This window comes from Pleurodeles waltl, chromosome 5 (genome assembly GCF_031143425.1).
Source record: "Pleurodeles waltl isolate 20211129_DDA chromosome 5, aPleWal1.hap1.20221129, whole genome shotgun sequence".
NCBI lineage: Eukaryota > Metazoa > Chordata > Amphibia > Caudata > Salamandridae > Pleurodeles > Pleurodeles waltl.
The window spans coordinates 132,503,888-132,526,525 of NC_090444.1; the positions used below are offsets into that span (position 1 = coordinate 132,503,888).

At 43.9% G+C, this 22,638-nt stretch overlaps 1 protein-coding gene across 1 annotated transcript in view; it reads left to right on the forward strand.

The window, feature by feature from the left end:
- Positions 1–22,638, forward strand: part of XDH (xanthine dehydrogenase) — a 411,630-nt gene that overhangs the window by 322,965 nt on the left and 66,027 nt on the right. Inside the window, exons 28-31 of the mRNA XM_069233805.1 lie at positions 2,624–2,705; positions 7,276–7,371; positions 8,774–8,902; positions 17,419–17,493. Of these exons, the coding sequence (XP_069089906.1) occupies positions 2,624–2,705; positions 7,276–7,371; positions 8,774–8,902; positions 17,419–17,493 (382 nt within the window). The remainder of the gene's footprint in view (positions 1–2,623; positions 2,706–7,275; positions 7,372–8,773; positions 8,903–17,418; positions 17,494–22,638) is intronic.

A 22,638-nucleotide genomic window follows, 5' to 3' on the forward strand; every position in this document is an offset into this window, starting at 1 on the left:
TCCTTTGGCTATCAGTATTATGGAGGAGAACATAGTGAAGGAAAATGTCATCATTTAAGTGCCTCAGATCACTAACAGCGAGAGCACAAATGTAAATAGCAAGGAAGCCACTGCTTGAAGCTGCTGATCCTTTCACCCACTCTATGAATGCAGTCTGGTGGGCCAATCCAAACTCTGACTGATGCTCCAACAGATCTAGAAGTGATGGTTGTAAGTCAGAATATCACTAGTTAAAATATGATATAACAGAAATATTGTGTTCTAAATATTGTTTGCGAAAATATTATGCCATTGGGCACACATTTATAGATTTTCTATTAAAAGCTTCAAAGCAGCAGCATTTTAGTAAATGATATTTGATAGACACTATTTCGACCAGACAATATTTTGGTTACAATATCCTGGTGCCATCCATGCCTGACTGACCATAGCCCCTCTCACTATATGGTATTACTACTATTTTGATGTATTGCTTTTCTAACTTTCAATAACCTTGCAAGACAGATAAGGCATATAAATATAACATGCATTTAAAACTATTGATATCAAGTTATGGGATAAGAAAACTTTATATTTTAAAGATTGTCTTATTCATGACAAGTTCTTACAATATATCCATGATATATGAACGTGTATCTACGTGTATATATTATTGTGATTAAAGAGAGTCTGCAAACAGTGTATTATGCACATAAACTGTCAGTAAATAACATGGCCCTTGTAATAAACAGAAATGTAAGCAAAAGCTGCCTGATCCTTCATCTTGCTGGAGAAGAGAGCCATAGTCTCACCCTTCTAGTCACTGACCCAATTGAGGATTGCAACATTATGCAGGCTGGTCTGAACTTGCAGTTTGAGTCCTATGTTTACCCCAATTATGAGAGGAGAGAGTCATTTACCCTCAAGCAAAGCAAGGTGTAAAGAGTCTACTGAGGATACAAGCATGCTATTTCAATGAGATATTTCAAGGCTGCTTCGTCTCTAAGTACCATTACAAAAAGGGCTACCAGAGAGATGCTACAGACCAGGCTGCTCATGAACTCAAAGGCCAGTGAGTCACAGACTGAGACATTTGTCATGTCTGAAGTGGAGGAGTTTCTTCTTATTCACCCAAGAAAACTCAGCTAAGAAAAGATCTGTGCATTTTCTGCAGAGACAAAGACAACAGAGCTAGTTGACAGAAGGCACCTGCAGCTCAAATCTGGCTCCTCGTGCAAGTGAAGTGAGACATCTCATAGAACTAAGGGCCAGATGTAGGAAGCCATTTGCATGTCGCAAACTGCGACAAACGCAGTTTGCGGCATGCAAAAGGCCGAAAGCGATGCTCATCCTCAAATTGCGAGTCGGTACCGACTCGCAATTTGAGGATGCGACTCGCAAATAGGAAGGGGTGTTCCCTTCCTATTTGCGACCGCATCACCATGCTGAGTTGCTTTGTGACCGAGAATGCGGTCGCAAACCAACTTGCAGTTACCACCAGTGTCACTCAATGCCAAAAACAATATTTTTTCAGAGCAGGCAGTGGTCCTATGGACCACTGCCTACTCTGAAAAAAACGAAACCAAATGGTTTCGGTTTAGTTTTCATTTTGCAGCCCATTTTCTTTTAAGGAAAACGGGCTGCAAAATGAAAAAAAAAATGCTTTATTGAAAAAGCAGTCACAGACATGGAGGTCTGCTGACTACAGCAGGCCACCATCCCTGTGAGTGCAGGGACTCGCTATGGGGTCGCAAACTGCGACCCACCTCATTAATATTAATGAGGTGGGTCTTTGCAACCCCATAGCGAGTTGCAGAAGGTGTCTGAGACACCTTTCTGCATATGGTTTTGCGAGTTGCAAATTGCAAGTCGATCAGGCTCGCAATTTGCAAGTCGCAAAATTTTTGTTTCCTACATCTGGCCCTAAGACTCAAGTGACCTTCTCACACTCATATCCTTTTGTGTATAAGGGTGCTGGGCAGGAATAGGCACTCAATTGTTTCACACTGCTCTAACACAGGCACAATTCTGGTGAATGTGCCTTACCCTCGCTGGAGTTAACCGCACACAGACATGTCAATTAAGTTAATTACTTAATTCCTGTTAAGTGATGTTTTAGGACTATATTCATGCACAAGATCTCTATTGCCCTAAAATAATTTGCCACAGAAAAATAAATCACGTGCCCCCAATTAAAGCCACATCCAAGCAAGAGAGGGCCCTATGATGAAGCATGTCACTTCATGAATGTGAGGTTGTCATTGTTTTACCTGTGATGAACGGTAGGTTTGGAACATCTCTTTAATCAAGTAGTACCAACTCAGATCATATCTGCTTTTTACCCACTGGCTGTACTATCTTTGTTGTGGTAACAGGAATATTAGGGCCAGATGGCCCTACACCAATGGTGAAGTTGACCATGTCATGAGAACGTGACAAAGTAACATGTATTTCTGAAATAGATCAAAGAGGTACTGTGAAATTCAACCTTTATTGAAAATAGATGGATTAGTGTGTCTGTTAGTTACTGTTTTTCACTCTTACAATGATGGAAATGAAACTGTTATCTGCAATACTTGAAGAAAACAAACACTTGTGTGTGATGGAAGTATCCTATGTAAAAGTTCTTTAATTTTGTTTCCAGTCAGCACCGTTGGAAGAAAAGGGGCATGGCCATTATTCCAACTAAGTTTGGGATATGCTTCACTCTTGCCTTCCTGAATCAGGTGGGTAAACAATGAACAACACTTGTGTTTTTTGTATGACAGTCACTGTGCTCTAGTAGATAATATGTGAAGATCAAGTGAAGATTTTTGTTTGCTTAGAGATCAAGGCAGGGTGGAGCCCACGGAACTGGTCCGTATGCCCAGCTAGTACAGAGAACCAGGCTTATGATAATAGGGGTGCCCAAGAGTTAAATCCAGCATCTGCCTACAGCTGCTATTTACCCGACTGAATTAAGTCAAAACACATAGGGCCTGATTACAACTTTGGAGGAGGCGTTAATCCGTCCTAAAAGTGACGGTAAAGCGACGGATATACCACCAGCCGTATTATATTACGAGTCCATTATATCCTATGGAAATCGTAATACGGCTGTTGGTATATCCGTCACTTTACCGTCACTTTTGGGACGAATTAACACCTCCTCCAAAGTTGTAATCAGGCCCATAGTACTTAGAGTATTTGACAGACAGAACATCCCTCTATGCACTTTTAAACAATGACAGGCAAACATCTCACTCTTTGGGCTCTTAGTGGTCACAAGGACTAAAGTCCATGGCACAGCCAACATAAGAGCAGTAGCACAATTTTGCTTGAAAGAACTAGTCAATGTACCAAATATTCTCACTCAATAACACAATGGTATAACCAGAACTGAACTAACCATTTACCTAACTCATCTCCAACCCCAAAGTGGACAGGCCACTTTTAAGAAAGAGTTCCTGACTTCATTTAAACATGCTTTAATTACTGCTTATCCTAAGAAGCTCATAGTTCCTGTGAATAGGGCCCAGAGAACCCTGCAATGTTTTGGGAACCACTAGTGTTAATAGAATCTTGTGAGATCTTATCATCAAAAAGGAGCTAGATTTATTATTAACTGGAATCTAGTTGGATGATAGTTTTATTGGCCTCCTCATGGACATTAAAACATCACTAAATGCTTATTGCCCATCGCGAGCAGGATCCGCTGCTGGGCAAACACTCATTATAAATTCTGTGGACCACATTGACAATAAACAAGTAAAGCATATTCACATAATGAGGATATGCATAGGCCACTAGAGAGAGAAATCAATCTGGGACTGTACAATTATAGATAGAAATGCGATCAACAGACACAAGGCACAAAAGTAGAAGGCTAAAACTCAGAAGATATCTTATACTCCACAGGAAGAACAAATATATAGCTTGGAAGAATATAAAATATTTTGCCACGCTGAATAGATGTGTTAAAGGAAATACATCGTCCAACACAATAATAGCATTTTAAGATTTTGAAATAAAAAGTTGTCAGATTAATTGAAAGATTTAGATTGGCCATGATGCACTCTCTTCATCTTTTATTAATCTATAATTGTAACATTTCGAAAGTCGTATATATAATCTAAAATTACGTGCAATTAGGACTTTAACAACATTCCTCTAATGAATAGCTACCACTTAGCTGAAAATGTTTTCATCAAAATTGGTCCTTCTACAGGTTTTAACTAACTTGATGTCACACTGAACGCTATATTCTTGAGACTCTGCTTTAGTTGGCCAAGCTATTTGAATGATTTGCAAAAGTCTCAGTGCTAGAAAATGTCTTAGCTTCACCCTTAACTACAAAACCCACCTTTGATAACGCATTTCTGAGGACATGGGGCAAGCAGGAATTACTTGGCCCAACCATGGTGGTTGGGTCTTTTTGCTCCTGATGTCCTGGAAACTGGCCTACTAGGGTCTCTGAGCAAATGGGTCACAAACCCCTTTAGCACTTGATTGTCACTGGTAGGGTGGGTCGGGCAGTCCAAGGCTTCTCTGGGAGGTGGTACGTGTAAGGCGAGCACAGACTCACAACTCACAAATGCATCTGGCAGCCCCCTCCTGTCAACTACTTGTTTTTTGTTCAAAAACAGTATTTATGTACTAACACAAAGGTCAATACAATGCACTGCAAACAATTTACACAGCCTTCTTGCGGCAGGCCCACAGTGTTAACAGGATTAGTTTTCCAGTTCAGTGACATCGAAGTGAGGCCCCGCTAAGGCATTAGAGTCTCAGAAAGTTCTATGAGGGCTCTTTAGTAAAATCCCTGAGCTCCTGCAGTGGAGCACGTCAATTCAGAGCAAGCTCCCCGGTAGCCCGATTGTAGATCTTATTGGCTCTCTCGGAGTGGCAATTCAGAGTCTCCATGGTCCCCTTGGCAGTCTGGCTGTGTCCAGACAGAGAGAAGCTGCAGTCATGGCGGATGCCATCCTCAGTGCTCTCCTGATGCAGTATGTGTCTCCTGGGATCCAGCGGCAGGTCTACAATGCACCCAGATGGGGAGATGAAGTCATTGCTCTGACTCTCCATGAGTCATGGTCTGCATTGTCTTCTCAGCTGCATGTGGATTCAGGGTGACAACTCCCTTCCTCATTCATGGACCCTTCCTCCTGACACGCAGGAAAAACTGCAGCAGCACAAAGAGGGTGATGGCCCTCTCTCTTCACTGCCGCCCCACATGGCGTATAGGGGACACGATTTGTACGAACAAGGTGACAACCCTCTTAGGGCAGAGTGCATTACGCTTATTCTCCACTGCTCCCCCTACTGGCAAAGGGAAAGGGTGGTGGACTTTGTCACATTCTCCTGCAGCCCCATCAGTGCTGTTGTCTAGATAATCTAGACTCTCACACTCCACTCCCGGAATCCATGCAATGGGATCACCCCTGGACTTTGCTCCCTCCAAGCAATCTTCTTCACCTCACAGGGCCCACTGGCATGCAGAAACTATTGCTACTGGCTCCAGGCGAGTGTTCATGATTCTCCTGGATGTCCCCACATCAAGCATGGAAGACTCGAATGCACTTATGCCCAGATTTACCAAATAGTCATGCAGCGCAGCAGTGAAAAATGCTCTGCTGCATTGTGTGGCAGGGAGGGAGCAGGAGAGTGCCATATACAGATATGGCACTCTCCTCGCCTTCCCTAGTGCCTCCATGCACACCCCTTTGTGCTTTAGTGCAGGAGTGTCTGCATGAGTCCAGAATACCCTTCCAGTACAAAATAGTATGATTAGACACACTTTAAAAGTTTTTCTACTTTGTATGCATGCTGCACAGTGCAGCACGCATGCAAAGTCAGACAAAACGGTGAAATGACAACATTTCCCCTTTTAATGCCTGCTTTTAAATGGTGTTAACATTTATCGCAAACCCTGTCTACTAGTGTTTGTAGATATGGGTTTGCACGCTGCTTTGCGTCACTTTTAGGGTGCTTTCCAAAGCAAAACAAGTTTTGTGCTGTTAAGTAAATTAGGAAAAAACATTTTGTGCTGGTTAGCATCACTTTTGAGAGGCTAACCCAGCGCAAAATGTTTGTAAATCTCCTCCTGGGGATTTAGGCCCATATTTACCGCCGGCTAACGCCATTCCAACACGCCATGCGGGCGCCTTATTAATGGAATGACGTTAGCCGGCGCTGCGGACTGGTGTGCATCAAAAAAAATGACTCACAACAGGCAGCGCCGGCGTATGGGAAAATGGGGGTTGTGCGTCAAAAAATGGTGCAAGTCAGGTCTGAGGCAAAATTCAGGCCTCACACCGGATTTGCGCCATTTTTGTTTTACGCCCAGCCTCCATTGACATGACTCCTGTCTTAGCAAAGAGAGGAGTCATGCCCCCTTGCCCAATGGCCATGCCCAGGGAACTTATGTCCCCTGAGCATGGTCATTGGGCATAGTGGCATGTAGGGGGGCCCAAATCAGGCCCCCCAATGCCACAAAAAAAATTGGAAAAAAATACTTACCTGAACTTACCTTTCCTTCCCTGGGATGGGTCCCTCCATCCTTGGGTGTCCTCCTGGGGTGGGCAAGGGTGGCAGGGGGTGTCCCTGGGGGCAGGGGAGGGCACCTCTGGGCTCCTTCCGAGCCCACAGGTCCCTTAACGCCTGCCCTGACCCAGGCGTTAAAAAACAGCACCCATCAGGCTGTGCGCCATTTTTTAAGGCCCACCCCATCCTGTGCGTCAAAATGACGCCAGAGTATAAATAAGGGGCACAGACCTTAAAGCCATTTTTTGGAAGGGAACGCCCACCTTGCATATAATTAACGCAAGGCTGGTTCCAAAAAATGACGCACATGGTGGAATTTTGACGCCTGCGGGGTCGGACGTCAAAGTATAAATATGGGGCAGGGTTTGCGCCGATTGTGCATCAATAATTTTGACGCACATTCGGCGCAAACAGAGTATACATATGCCCCTTAATTTTTTAGAGCAGTACGGAATAAAACCCTCAAAATAACTCCACAAGTCACCCTTGCACAATATGCAACTTAACCACCTCCCCACCCCCACATAAACACACACTGCTGGCATCAGTGCAGCCCTCTGCCATGTCACAAACTATACTTTTTGCCCCCTGGGAAAACGTTTCACTCATGCATGTTATTATTGTTCTGGAAAATTCTAGCACATACATCAAAAATAAGCCAAAGGAGCGATAAATGTCAAAATGGTGAGAACAGACTTTTTATTGTGCGTTTCTTATACCAGTAGACGTTATCCCGCAACGTACAATGCTGAGCTGTTTTTGTTTTATTCACAGGCGGGGGCTCTTGTGCTTGTGTACAAAGATGGATCGGTGCTGCTTACGCACGGAGGGACTGAAATGGGCCAAGGACTTCACACGAAGATGGTTCAGGTATTCAATTGAATTTAAGTAAAATTGTTACACAGCGTGGACTCCATTATCATCATCCATTATCTGTGATGTGAACTGCAGACCATTGTCATTTCTAACAGGCCATTAATGCAGTGGAGCAACCAAATATTTGATAATTGGGTGACTGCCATTTTTGCTTTTGCTCTGTATTAAACAAATGACAGCATATACTATGGTCCTCACTGTCGTCCAACCACTGATGGGTAGCAAAAGAATGTTTCTCCATGTTCATTGGAAAAGTCTCTAAATGTGGTGGTGATGCCTTAACACTGGAGGTGACTTAGGGCCTGATTTATACTTTTTTAGCGCACATGTGCGTAATTTTTCGACGCAAAAGCAGCGCAAACTTACAAAATTCAATTATATTTAGTAAGCTTGCGCTGCTTATGCGTCAAAAGATGACGCAAATGCGGTGCTAAAAAAAGTATAAATCAGGCCCTTAGTGGTTAAATTGTGAGGAAATTAGTGCCGGGTCCCTCGTCAGGACGCCTCCGCGGCTTTTATTCCACCTATTGCCGCTGCCTGCACTGCTAAAGACAGTACCTGCACAACTACTAACCATCACACTCCTACAAGTGTGACAGGTGAGACTGTCTGAGGCCCCTCTTGTTCTGCTCATCCCTTAATTGCACAGAGGGCATCGCCATGTGGCAGCTGCCACAAGCACCGGTGTTTAAAATTACGTGCCGGTGCAGACCACCGGAAACCACTGGTTCAAATTAAGCACTGCCCTGACTGCTATATCAACTGACAAGTACTAAATGGGAAGTCAAGTCTTATTTTAAAGAGCATTAAATAACGACATGATTTGAAAGGAGTAGTACCCCTGGGCAAACTCTATTGGTATGCAGTGGATATAATGATTAGGTAACATAAAACAAAATGTAATATACAATATGATTTACATGTTCTCAATGGCATCTGAGAATGTAATCAGTGTTTCAGAAGGTCTTGGCTGTATATTTATCTAAGTAGTAAAATATGCAGGCAATGACAGCTGAATAATATGTGCAGAGCTTCTACAGCAGTTCTTTGATTTTGGATTCCTGACAAAGGTCGAACTTCTGAAAAATGTTTATTAGAGAAGAAATCTTGCTGGAAAATATATTTATTCATTATTTTCTAAACAAACATATTACCAATTTTGTTTGAAGAACACTAGTGTGCGTTGTTAAAGAGGCTTTGGTAGAAATACATCAACCCTTTACTGAGAACAGTATATATTTATTTCAGGGTCACTTGGTCATGATAGTTGGTTCACCTTTCATAAGGTGCATGGCAGTGGAAGGCTAAATGTGTATGGCGCATCACACAGTATTCCAGTAATCTATGAGGATGACAATGGCATGTCCACACAGTCACAAACGTTTGTGTTACTCAGGTTGCCAGCAAAGCATTGGGAATTCCTACTTCCAAAGTACACATCAGTGAGACCAGCACCAACACTGTCCCCAACACATCGCCGACTGCTGCTTCGGTCAGCTCAGACCTCAACGGGATGGCCATCTATGTATGTATACTTTACTTTTTAAAGCATGTACACTGAATAACTAGCATATGATATATAAATATACAAAGACAAAAGCATCTGTCTGTCCTCCCATCCATCTAACCTGTCTGTTCATCTACCTGTCAACTCATCCATCCATCCCTCTCCCTGCCACTCTGTCTGTCAATTTGCCTCAACCTTTTGGTCTCCTTGCCTTCCTTCTTCTACCAGTCTGTATTTCCTTTTCCCTGTGTGTGCTTCAGCCTATTTGCCTACTTGTCTCCTTTTTTTCTGCCAAATTGTATTTCCCTTTGCCTCTGTGTGTACTTCTGTTGCCATTTTTGACTTATAAAATAAATAAAAGTGAACACTGTGAGCATCACAATTTTAGGTACTTTGATTCATTAAAATATTTTATTATGTAAACATAAATTTGCTTCGATTTTGCCTGATGTAAGGGAAGCAAATATTCCCTTTCCAAGAGCCTTTGGAGTTAACAGGTGAAGAAGCATGCAGTATTTCTCATGCATGTGTGGTTTGTGGCAGACAGTGCACATTCCGAGTGTGCTGGCAGTACTGACAGTGAAGTGGCATTGGCCTCGGCTCTCTCTGAGAGTCAAAGCCAATGCCGCCGCACTGTTTCCGCTGGCCAGCTCGGCGGGGAGATCATAATATGGCGGTCGAAAGGCCGCTGACTTGGCAGCATCCTCCCCACCATCATATTGGTGATCTGGCGGTCGGACAGCCAATATCATAATCAGGCCGTTAGTCTTTTTATAATAGCTGATTTTGATGCCTTCTAGAAGGCAGCCTCTCGCTTCATCCCCTATCAGCAAATCATACACAGAGGGGACTCCCCCCCCAATAGATCACTCCTTGGCCTAGCGCAAATGAGTGACTTCATGTATTGGAGAGCCACTCCCACTGATAAAACCTAAAGTTAGGGACTATCCAGCCCCCACTCTCTCTTGAAAGCATCATAAATCTCAGTGCTCTCCTTGGCTTTGCATAAGACCATATAAAGCTACTAGCCAGCCCCGCCATTATCTTGAACCATCTAGTTTCAAAAAGGGGCGGAATGGCCCTAAAAAACTATAGCACCTTGGGGAGAAAAAGCATTATGATCATATTACACCTACTCACCACGGAGAGATGGAGATTGTTAAGCCCCCTAACATCCTTTCTGTTTTTTCTATTACCGGAGCTAAATTCAGTTTGACCACCTGGTCAAGATGAGAGCTAATAGTAACCCCCAAATACACCACCTGGTCCGTAATACGATCATCAGCCATTTGAATCTCACTATTAACAACCAACTGATTCTTGTCATTATTCAGCTCATACCCAGAAAATTCCCCAAACTCAGCCACTCCCTTTGCCAGCTTGATTAGAGCCCCGTCTAGGTCAGGAGTCACAATGGCAATATCGTCTGCATATGCCAGTATCTTGGTGTCATATCCTTGAGAACTCATAGGTTTAGCCAATGGGTTAGCCTTGGTCCATCTGATCAGTGGGTCTATGTACATGGCAAACACAAGGGGAGAGCAAGAACACCCCTGCCTTGTGCCTCCTGTAGCCCTAATTATGTCCAATTGGCCGCCCATAATTTCAAGTCTGGAGTTTGGAATCTAGATAAACAGCACATATGGCTTTAATAATCCCCCGGTCCTATGTTATTGTCCTTCAGTACCACCCACAGATAACACCCTGTCAAAAGCCTTTTCACATCTAATAAGACGAGACCCGAAATGATGTGGTGACCCGCTGAATGTGATCTGTCATCCCCCTCCCTGGAACAAACCCATGCTTCCTTGAAGAAACTAACTTAGTTATAACTTGGCTTAGCCTTGTGGCCAAAACCTTAGTATAAATCTTCAAATCATTGTTAAGCAGTGTTATAAATCTGTATGAACTTGTTCCAGGGGAGACGTCCCTTTCTTTCTAAACACTGGGATATTGGATTGTGTCTAGGATTCTTGAGCGGGCCACCCCTTTTGCACCTCTGAAAATAATTGGACCAGAGTAATCTTTAAAGCTATTAAAAAAACCTTATAAAATTCAAGAGGTATACAAATCTACCCCAACCTCCTTGCCCGAGGGCAATGTTATTAGTGCATCCCTGATTTCATTTAATAGGGGCATCCAGAGCCTCCCACTCTTCTGGACTTAGGGGGTTATTCCAACTTTGGAGGAAGTGGTAATCCGTCCCAAAAGTGACGGTAAAGTGACGGATATACCACCAGCCGTATTACGAGTCCATTATATCCTATGGAACTCGTAATATGGCTGGTGGTAAATCCGTCACATTTGGGACGGATTACCACCTCCTCCAAAGTTGGAATAACCCCCTTAGTCTTGTTCCCGTAACAGAGGCCAAGTGTTGCCAGATTTTCTCCTCTTGATAATCCAGCTCCTCTGTCCGATACAGCTCCTTCTAGAAATCACAAAATACTTCTCTGGTGAGAGTGGTAAGTACTTGTCCCCCCTCTCCTAATCTGCCCTTGCTTGGCTCTCTTTCTGGTCCTCAAAGCCAAACAATGACCCACCTGCTCACTATATTCATAGCATTCTTGCTTATAACAAGTCATTTTTTCCGCCACCTTATTTGCCGCCCTCTCGCTGATAGCTGATTTGACTATCAGCATTGTGTACTGAATATATAGTTGCCAGAATAAGCTGGGATTACAGCTCAGCCAACTCCCTAGATATATCCCGGATGTCGTTTTTTGACAATGTATGCTAAAACTAAGGGTTATTACTGCCTTTAGAGCATCCCATACCACCCCAATATTGGCTGAGTCTCTGTTATTCCCCACAGATTCAGGGATCCCGCTGTTCATACACTCAGCATACTTCAAGTTTGAAAATAACCCTCTTTCAAATTTCCACATTCAGACTGAGGCATCCATACCCTCAAAAGAGATCCCAACTACCAGCTGATTGTGATACGAAAGTCCCTGCAGAAAGTAATCTAGCTGTGCATGGGTATTATGTGAAGCTGGAAAAAAAAGTGTACCCAGGATCTGGGGCCTTCAACTTCTGCCAGACTTCTATCAGCCCATGATTGTAGATTAAATGCTGAAGGGCCCAAAAAGACTTGAATTTTATACCCACATAAGGGGGCACCAATCTGGCCACACAAATTGATATTTAAATCCCTGCTGAAAATCAATGGTGCCGGACACAAAGTGGAGCTCTAAATTCAGGAAATCAAACATACTTGGGTTGTCCATGTTCGGACCGTAGACTGATTATATAATAAAAATATGTGTAGACAACTGGCACTCTACGATAGTCCATCTACCACATTTATGTGCTCTACTGCATTTAATAGCACAGAAATTTCTGCGGGCTGATATTGCCAACCTCGAGTGGTAGTTCCTTGTGTTGTATGAGCAATCAGTATGTAGCCAGAGAATTCCACCAGATTACTCCATGACCCGACTATGTGAGTCTCCTGAATACAAATTACATATGCCTGGAGCACCTTCAACATCTCAGCCACATTTCTTCTTTTTCTGTGATCGTTCAGGCTACATACATTAACTGATGCCACCCAGAGTTTAGCTCTAGTTGTCATATTAAAATCTGTTTATCTGGTACATCCAAAATATTAGAGGGACAATCTGTAATAGTGGCAAAATATGCAGGATGAGCCCAAATGTCACAAAACATCTCCCTGAAAAACAAAGTCACTCAAATGCAGCACATACATCTACTACCGGATATTCTTCCTGTGTTTTTCCCCCCCTTTCCACTGTTAGACCACCAACCACCCCTACACACTCTCACTCTTTCCCCTTCATCCATAACCCCACTACCCTTTTGGCCCCTCCCCTCACCGTCTCGACCCACCCCCAATCTGTAGAAGCAAGCAGTCCAAAGGCCTAAGTGTTTAAGCCTGTGCCGGTCGTCCTCCCCACCCCCATGTATTAGGCATCACACTACCCGAGCTTACCCACAATGAGTGACATAAATTCATCAATCCTTAATCCTTACATAAGCTACAAATCATACTCATTCTGTGACAGAAAAAAAACACACACAAGCCAAACAAGCAAAAAAGGATGCTGGACGGAGACGGAGCCTGCTACAGAGCCTTCTCACTGGCCAATAGCTCCTACATTCATCTGATTTATATAATCTTTAGCCTTAATTTCTGATGTGAAAATTCTGCAACTTATTATCAGCAACAATTTTTAGCCAGATTCATAAGACAAGCCTCTGCACCATTTTCCTGAAAGGGTTTAATCAACTGCCTCAGCCTCCATCTTGGTTCAACAGTGGCATGACAAAAGTCAGGCCTGACAAAGAAGGTATATCCATCACAACTTATCTTGGAGCCAGGTCTTTCTTTGTCGAATACCGCTTATCTGAGCAGAAAATTACCAAAAAAGACAATGATAGCCATCGGCCTAGCTGGCCCTCCATTTTGATCTTATATTGGCTTCTGTCATTGCATAAGGGGGAATCGATGGGCCCTATGTATCTCATGCTCCCAATTCCAGGCGGAACGTCCCGGGAAAGCCCCATTGAATAGCTTAACTAAAAAAAGCATTTGCATCATTGCCAACGCCTTTTTCTAGACCCAAAACCTGAAGGTTGTTAAGTCTCTGCCTATTTTCAAAGTCTTCTAACTTCCATTGAATGTCAGACAGGTGTAAAGCTTGGGATTCTGTATGGCCCTTTATGCTTACGAGGTCTGGCTCTAATTTTTCAGTACAATCTGTAACAGAAGTGATTCTCTCTCATATCTCTATACAAGCTTTAGAGATTTTCCTAACCGCATCCTGTACTTTCTCTGTGGCCATTCTGGCCTTATGCCCGTCTGCCCAAGTTTCCTGCTGGTGTTGCTTAATTGAGTGCTACATAAACCTCAGTGAAGGATCCTCAACCACCTCAGGAGAGAGTTGATGAGGCACAGGGTAAATCTTTCGAGAAGTGGAGGTGTCCCTTATAAGTGCAGAGATTGGTGGCTTCCTGCCCTGCCGATAAGATCATTTCAGCTTTTCCCCCCTCTTTTGATGATTTGATCTTTTAACTATGGTGGTAATCTCTTCAGTGGAGTACTAGCACTATTATTGTATACTAAGGAGCTGGTATCCAGTTCTGCATATTCCGGTCCAGAGACCTCTGAGCCCTCTGTGCATGAAAATAACCTATCCGCAAGGTCAAGGGAGTCATCTGGTACCTTGAGCCCTCCAGTGCCTTCTCCAGAAATGCCTTCATAGAGGCTAGGTTTAGTCTCTGGCTCTATACCAGCATTGATGATGTCAATGTCCATCGGGAGAGAAGTCGGGACATCCCTCACTATGTCTGATATTCCCTAACTGAGTAGACCTGGAGTTTCAAGAGTCTTTGGCCCCCTCCTAAACCCAGATTTGCTAGATTAGGCATAGAGGGAACTGATGGTGTGTGTGTGTTGGGGGATGCTGTTGGGAGACTTGATGAGGGCTCCTCTATTGAAGGTGGTATCAATGGCTGGGGATTAATAGGCAGAGGTGTAGCAGGAGGAGCAGCTGCCAGGTTAAATTCTGCCATTACCATGCCTGCATATCCTGAGATGCCCCCCTCTCCACTCATTACAATAGGGTTTGTACTAACATGTGACTTCACAGTTGAGCAGGATTGACAAGACAGGCCCGTCTGCTGTGACCCTGCTACACCACCTGTGCCTGAGCATTAAGATCCAGCTGTTGTGTTTGTCAGAAGATTCAAATAAATATCCCTTGTAGTGGTTGTTGCAAGACCAGACTGACCAATACATCCTTTACCAGGGGCACATGAGCCAGCAGGGGCTGCAACTCCTGAGTGCTAGAGAGAGTCGGTTGTTGACACTGACCACCAGCCACCACCAAAAAAATCTTCAAAGGAGGGCTGAGGTGCTGGACCATGACTCACGTTATTTACCTCCAGACCTTTCAGCCTCTCCAAGTTTTTACCAGCCTGCTGAACTTCCAATTTCCTTATGCCCAATTTCAGCCTGTGGTCGCTGCTCCCACATTCCGGTTTTGAGCAGGAGCCATCAGGCCTCCCGGCTCCTGTTAGCCCATCCTCCGTCTGCTCCCGGGAGCCACGTACTAACTTTGGTGGCATCGTTGATGGCCGCCTCTTGCAGTAGTTGCCATGCTGAACCAATGAGTGTCCGCAGAACCAAAGCCAGAGGGAGCTGCTAGACTGCCGGGCCTGCCAAGCCCAGCACAAATGCAGACTACGGAGCAGGGTAGTGGTAACTATTGCCACCTTGAATCCACGCTCCCTCCCTTGGGGCCGAGAGTCCCAGTCTCCGTTCTCATCACAGTATCCCCTCATCTACATGAGAGGCCGGACACAGTTGAGTGTAGCGTCTCTCTACGGTTCACAGAAGTAGGGAACAACTGAGCCACAGTGCAGCAGCTTACACGAGCGCCATCTTGCTTCCCACTGGTATGAAATCGAATAGATCCAATTTGTAATGGGTGCTCGAAAGAGAGAAGAGCCACCAGTTCTTCTTCTGTAGGACCAAGTCCAAAGCAAACCAAATATTTCAAGCACTCCAAAATTACTCCACAGTAGAGTTCCGTTGTAAATCTTCCATCAAAGTTCTTTATTTTCATACATCATCTTAAAGATCTTAAGGCCAGATGTACGACAATTTTATTTTGCGAGTCTCTAAATGTGATTCATTGTGAATTGCAGTTAGAGACTCGCAAAATAAAATGTACAAATGTGTCTCAGTCACATTTAGGGATTCCTAATGGGGTCGCAAATGACCTACCTCATTAATATTCATGAGGTAGGTCTCAATCTGCAATCCCTTTGGGAATGACCAGCTCACACAGGCATGGTGGCCTGATGGGGACAGCAGACCACCATGCCTGTGACTGCTTTTCAATAAAGCCGTTTTAAAAAAAAATGCAACCCCTTTTCTTTAAAGGAAAACAGGATGCATTTCAAAAAGAAAATTGAAAAGTTTTCTTTTCATTTCTTCAGAGTACGCCAGTGGCCCTTGGGACCATTGCCTGATCTAAAAAAATATTTTCGCTATCTTTCACAAAGGGGAGGGGGTCTCATGTGGACCCCTTCCCATTTGCGAATGGGTAAACACCCATTTGAAATTGCTGTTCGGTGCAATTGTTTTGCGATAGCATTCACGGTCACAAAACAATCATACATACCATTCAGATTCGGTATTTAAAAGGGACACCCTGAACATAGCCCTTCCTAATAACAAATTGCAAAACCCAAATTGCGATTCGGTAACAAGTTACCAATTCACAATTTGGGTTTTGTACATCCCAAAAAGCATTTTTCTAGTCACAAACAGACTGGTTCTGTGAATCGCCCCATTTGCAACTAGAAAAATGCTTTGTAGATGTGGTCCTTACTCTTTATTTACATAGAGTGCCTAAGAAGTCTTTGCCTGCAAACACTAGTTTCGTCTATGCCATGGCTAGAGCCAAATCCTCAGTAGGTAGTAGAAGCCCAAAGTATTCAACTATGCAGTACAACAGAACCTAAAATCCAATAGAAAGTAAATGTGGTGTCCCACAGATGCTATTAGCCCAGCCTCGATGGAAACTGCTCCAACGATCTGACCTGGAGTACTATGATCACAGGAACAGCTTCTAGCCCTGATGAAGTTTGCTGGTGTACTGGCAGCATAGACAAAACACCTGTTTGCAGGCAAAAACTTCTGAGATGCTGTATGCAAATAAAGACTAAGGGCCTGATTTAGAGTTTGGCAGATGGGGTTACTCCCTCACAAATGTGACGGATATCCCTTCTCCCGCATTATGATCCCATTAAATCCTTTGAGAATTGTAATACAGCAAACGGGATATCCGTCACATTTGTGACAGAGTAGTCCGTCTGCCAAGCTCTAAATCAGGCTGTAGGGTTTTTAAGAAGCTGTATGGAAGTAAATGGGTGGTAGTCTGCCAATGTGCTTTTTAAATGGCAAGATCACATGCCCTTTGCTCCAATGGTGACTACCGTAAGGAAATGCTTATAATCGGCACCCATCTGAAACACTGAACAATGCTGTAAAAGTTATAGGTCAGATAACACTATAGGAAACAGCAACAAACTATGAAACGCCCAGCAAGTGACTACCTCTCAGAAAATAAATTCCTAGTTGCCTCTGCTGCCCCTAACTCGTCAGAAATTAGCTGAACCCCTGCAGTCATCACTCGGGTGTATCCATCGAGCTCATCAGATAGTTAAGTATATGATCAGCTTCCCAACAAACTCAGAAGGTCTGTAGCAATTCCAACAATTGGAAGCCTACCATATCTTCACTCAAATGCATCAAGGTTTATTCTGTGCCCACATATGAGCCAATCACTTGCTTGCATGTTTTACTGAAAAAGCTTTCTCAAAATAGACCTATAATTGTAGAGTGCATATTCTCTTAAATGCATCTCTCTGTTCTGTGACCCTCTTTTAGATAGATGCATGCTCTTGTATGGTTGATTCCTGTTCTTGTATGATGGATTCGAGCTCCTGAATGTGATAATTATATGCACGTGTTGCCCATATCTTCTCTCTTTCTTTAGAATGCCTGTCAGACTATTTTGCAGAGGCTGGAACCATTCAAGTCTTCCAACCCCAATGGAACCTGGGAAGAATGGGTAAGTTTATTTTTAGGAATTAATAACTACTTTACAAAACCAAAGAATAGTCATATTTAGGATTGACTGGTACTAGAAAATGCTAACATGTAAATCGGAGCAGGCAGAACTTGTTTAAACCATAACAAAAGGAGGAGGTGAAAGATCAAAACAACAGAAACCAAGAATATGCATTTTGTCAAACCAGAAACACTACCCCAGAAAGCAGCAACAATATGGCCCGTATTTATACTTTTTTAGCGCTGCATTTGCGCCGCTTTTTAACGTAAAAGCGACGCAAACTTACAAAATACAGGCCCATATTTATACTTTTTTAGCTCTGTATTAGCATCATTCTTTGACGCAAAAGCGGTGCAAACTTACAAAATAGCATTGTATTTTGTAAGTTTGCACCGATTTTGTTTAAAAAAGCAGCGCAAATGGGGTGCTAAAAAAGTATAAATATGGGCCACAATTGTATTTTTGTAAGTTTGCGCCGCTTTCGCGTCAAAAAATTACGCAAATGCAGCGCTAAAAAAGTATAAATATGGGCCTATGTCTTATGACTGCATCAAATGTATTAGACAGGTACATTTTTAACATACATTTAATTTAAATCTTGTCACAAACCCATTCCTAATCCAGAGACTGGTCCACATAGAAATGCAAGGTACACAGACACAGATGTAACTGCCAAGAGTGCAAGGGCTTTGCACTGTTAGGCACAATGACTACTTGCCACACCTTTGTCTGGGCAGTGGGTCCACATTTGCAGTTTACAGGAGTACTCTGGCACCATCTACCGATGCTGCCGTATAATCAAACCTATCCTAGAATGACAGAATCAGAGTTTACCACTATGTGGCCACTTCCAAACATTATATTCAGTTTGCATTGAAATATTAAAAATGAAAAAGAAGCCATGAGCATTTAGCATTACATTTATTTTTGACAAATCTTCAAGGTTTTTCTATCCAAAACAATCATCAGTCACTGGCCATCATATTAAAGGACAGAAACTAAATACTAATTCCACAAAGAAAAGGAGCTGATTGTTTTGGTAGTTGGCATTGCCCTCCATGGACGCCACACTCAGTCTCCTCCCAACAATTCTATAGGAAAGACATGCAGATGGCCTCCTTCAAGACCAAACTTCTTCCATGAATCAAGCATTTCCATATGGACCATTCTATGCTCATACTGCAGGTATCTATGACTCAAAAGGGACTAGGGGCCAGATTTACAAGAAAGTGGCACATCAGCTGGGATGCGCCACTTTCTTGCGCCTCCTTGCACCCCTCTAATTTGTGAGCCGTATTTACAATACAGAGCACCATGGCACACTTTAGGACATTAGCGTCAACATTTATGACGCTATTGTGGTACTTTGCAGGATTAGCACCATAAATTGTGGCACTAATCCTGTAAAGTAAAGGGAGGCCCATTTAAACTAATGGGCACATCATTTTAACGCCTGCTCTGAGCAAGCACTGAGAATGACACTATAAATGGCGCAGTGAAATGTAGATTTCACTGCACCATTTTTACAGGCCTCCCTATGGGTGAACGCCCCCCCCCCTTGCATACAATATGGCACAATGTGCACCACTTTGTAAATAAGGCGAAGGAGAAGGGCCTCCTTAACGCCACATTAGCGTACAAAAATGACGCTAGTGTGGCGCTAAGAGGTATTAGGGCCTTGTAAATCTGGCCCTAAGCGTGGTCTGTGAGGGATTGCTCCTCTTTTGTTTCAACTCATCAAAGAATCATGGCACCACAAAGAATTCCCTCTTTATTTGGAGTATGCCATCATCACCCCTGTTAGACCTGGCATCCTTGGCGTGGTTCCCCTATCTTTTTGCCTCTGCTTCCTGTATTTTTGACTGCGTGCTGGACTTCACTTTTGTTGGTTTTGGTACTCTGGGCACTTTACCATTGCTGACCAGTGCTAAGGTGCAAGTGATCCCCGTGTAAATTGTATTGGTAATTGACTTTTCCATGATTAGCATATTTGGATTACTCGTAAGTCCCTAGTAAAGTGACTAGAGGTGCCCAGGGCCTATAAAGCAAATGCTACCAGTAGGCCTGCAGCACTGATTGTGCCATCCACATGAGTAGCTCTGTAAACATGGCTCAGTCCTGCCACTGCAGTGTCGGTGTGTGCATTTTCAACTGCCAATTCAACCTGGCAAGTGTTCCCACTTGTCAGGCCCAAACCTTCTTTCTTTGTGCATGCAAGGCACCCCAGAGGTAGGCACCAGGTAGCCCTTTCGGCAGTGTGCCGTGTATTTAAAAGGTAGGGCATGTACTGATGTGTTTTACATGTCCTGAGAGTGAAATACTGCCAAATTCGGTCTTTACTATTGCAAGGCCTATCTCTCCCATAGGTTAAAATGGGGAATGCCTTTAAATATCTTTTAAGTGTAGTTTCCCATTGGGAGCAGATAGAGATATGGACTCTGAACTCACAATTTAAAAATACATTTTATAGTTAGGTTTTCAGATTCTCTGATTGAACTGCCACTTTTAGAAAGTGGGCAAGTTCTTGCATAACCATTCTGTGTCCCTGCCTACCTGTGGAATCCACGTCTGGATCATACTGACAGTTGGGCTGTTTGTGAATTCCTTCTAGACAGTGACACAAAGGGAGCTGGGGAGTGTCATGCATATCCTGATGAGTCTCCAGGGCTACAGTGGGGAGGGAGGAGCTGACACCTGCACCTGAAAGGGCTGTGCCTGTCCTCACACAATGCAGTCTTTAATCCCCTGGTGTGTGTCTGGTGCCAGGCCTGGGCAAGGCAGGATCTTGTCAGCAAAAGAGACTTTACTTTGAAGTTTGCCTACTTCAAAGGCAGAAATAGGTATAAGTAGTGGACCCAAAACCCCAGACTTTTAGAACACTTCTGGATCAAGAGGAACCTCTGCCAAGGAGAACAGCTGAAGAGCTGGAGGAGGAGTACTCCCCCTTTGCTGTGTGTGCTTTGCTGGGTTGCCCTGCAGATGCTGCTTCACCTTAGAGAGGACAAAGACTGGACTTTGCTGTATATCCTTCTAGTGCAGTTTCTCCAAGGGCCTGGACTGAGCTTGCCTCCTGTTAAGAAGTCTCAGGGACAGCAAGACTTCACCTACCAGCCTCTGGGTTCACTTGTTGTGGACCCTAACCTGCCAGGTGGTGCCTATACTAGTTTCTGGGCCTTTGGGAGTGAAACCTGGTTGAAGACCAAGACAAATGAAGTGCACCGACACCCGGACTGATGCAGCTGCCTGATCCCGCAACACTGCCTGCAACTGAAGCAGTGGTCCCCACTGGAGTGCGATGACCCCGACTGACCTTGCAGACCTGACACCGCCACAGCCCGCTGACATCCCGTGACTTTGTGAGTCCTGAGTGCCATGTCACCGACGTCCGTGACACCCGACTCTGCGGCCGCACCTGGAGCCCGGTGGTGTGACCGCAATCCCATGAGGACACCCCACCTCTCCTTAATCCGCCTGACATCAACCCCGCTGGAGCATAAAGACCCGACACTTTGCACCAACGCCGCCTCATCTCCCGTGCTCCACAGCAAGAAGGTACTGTATCTGGGGGTCCGTGCGACTCCATGACTGGTGCCATGGGCGTCAGATTGTTGGGAACGATTCCGTCACAACACTCTGATAACACCAAATTGAGGCATTTGTGTTTCTAAGCGCTATATTATAGTTTAATCTCCGAAAATTCATAACTTTGCTTGTGCATGTTGGATTTTTGTCGATTTGGTCTTGTTTTACTCATAATAATATTGGCTATTGGTGTTCAGTGCTTTTGTGGTGCTTTCACTGTGTTACTTTGTGGGATTGTACAAATAAATTACACATTACCTCTGAGATAAGCCTGACTGCTTGTGCCAAGCCACCAAGGGGGTGAGCAGAGGTTATCTGAGCTGTGTATCTCCCTTACCCTGACTAGAGTGAGGGTCCCTGGTTGGACAGAGTGCAAGCTGAATGCCAACCAGAGACCCCATTTCTAACAACCCCAATACCTAAGAATCTCTGGCAGGTCTTGAGTCCGTATCAAACCTCTCTCCCAACATGTGTCTTCCCTGAATGGTAAATTCCTAGCAACTCAAAAGTAATGGCAGTTGAGTTCCTTGCTGTTTAGCTTCACCCTCGCCCCACACAGATGCCCAGAAACTAAATTAGTGGTGTTTGGGAATTATTGTTCACTTCCTGAAACCTGGCACTTGTTTGCACTGTGATTCAGCTTGACCTCTCAGTGACCTTCAATACAGTAGATCAGCAAATCATTCTACGCCACCCAAAGGTGTCAACTGCCATCACAAAGTGTTTTCCTTCTTTACTTCTAAGTATTTCTAGCAGGGGAAGAAAGTTTCCTTCCTATCATCTACCACTAATATCCCATATCCAATTTTCAGTGCCTCAGGGATCAGGTATGTTGGTAATCCACTTTAGTGCATATATTTCGTTTTTGTCCTACCCATATCAGCTTTGAAATCAGTTATCACATGTATCTGAACTACAGAGTGGAGTTGCTAGTTGTCTCTTGCACAGCCAGATGTGAATAAAAATAAGCTACTTCCTTCTGAACACTCGACCGAGTTCTGCTAGTTTGCCCTGTGAACCTAGTACCATTGCTGTACACAACCCCACCTGCTACATCAGCCCCTTTTCAACCAAGCAATGGTCACAAACACGAGCTAACCATTGACAATGCATTGTCCTTTGGGCTTCAAATGATGACTGCCCACAAGAAGACCTCGTACTGCTGTTCCACATGATCACATTTCTTCTTACAGAGTCATGTTCCACCTCCTTTCTGTGATGTACTTGATGATGAGCATCCAGCCTACATCCTGAACAAACAACAGAGTGTAAAGAGCCACGTAGCCCACATCCTCTTTGGATTAGTACAGTCAGATCACAACTGTGAACCGATAAATGGTATGAATTAGCTTTAGGAAAAATTGTACATCCAATTGAAGAGTCTCAGTGACACAAAGCTTTCTAATGTCATGCATCCATTAAGCCTACTAGAATACCCCCGTTGAACCAATTGAGTATAAACGTTATGAGGAAAGGTACATCCAATACTAGGGCTCCTCATTCATAAACTTATTTCTGCTTTCCTTTTGCATCACACCTAACCCCTTGAAGTTCTGAAGAAGA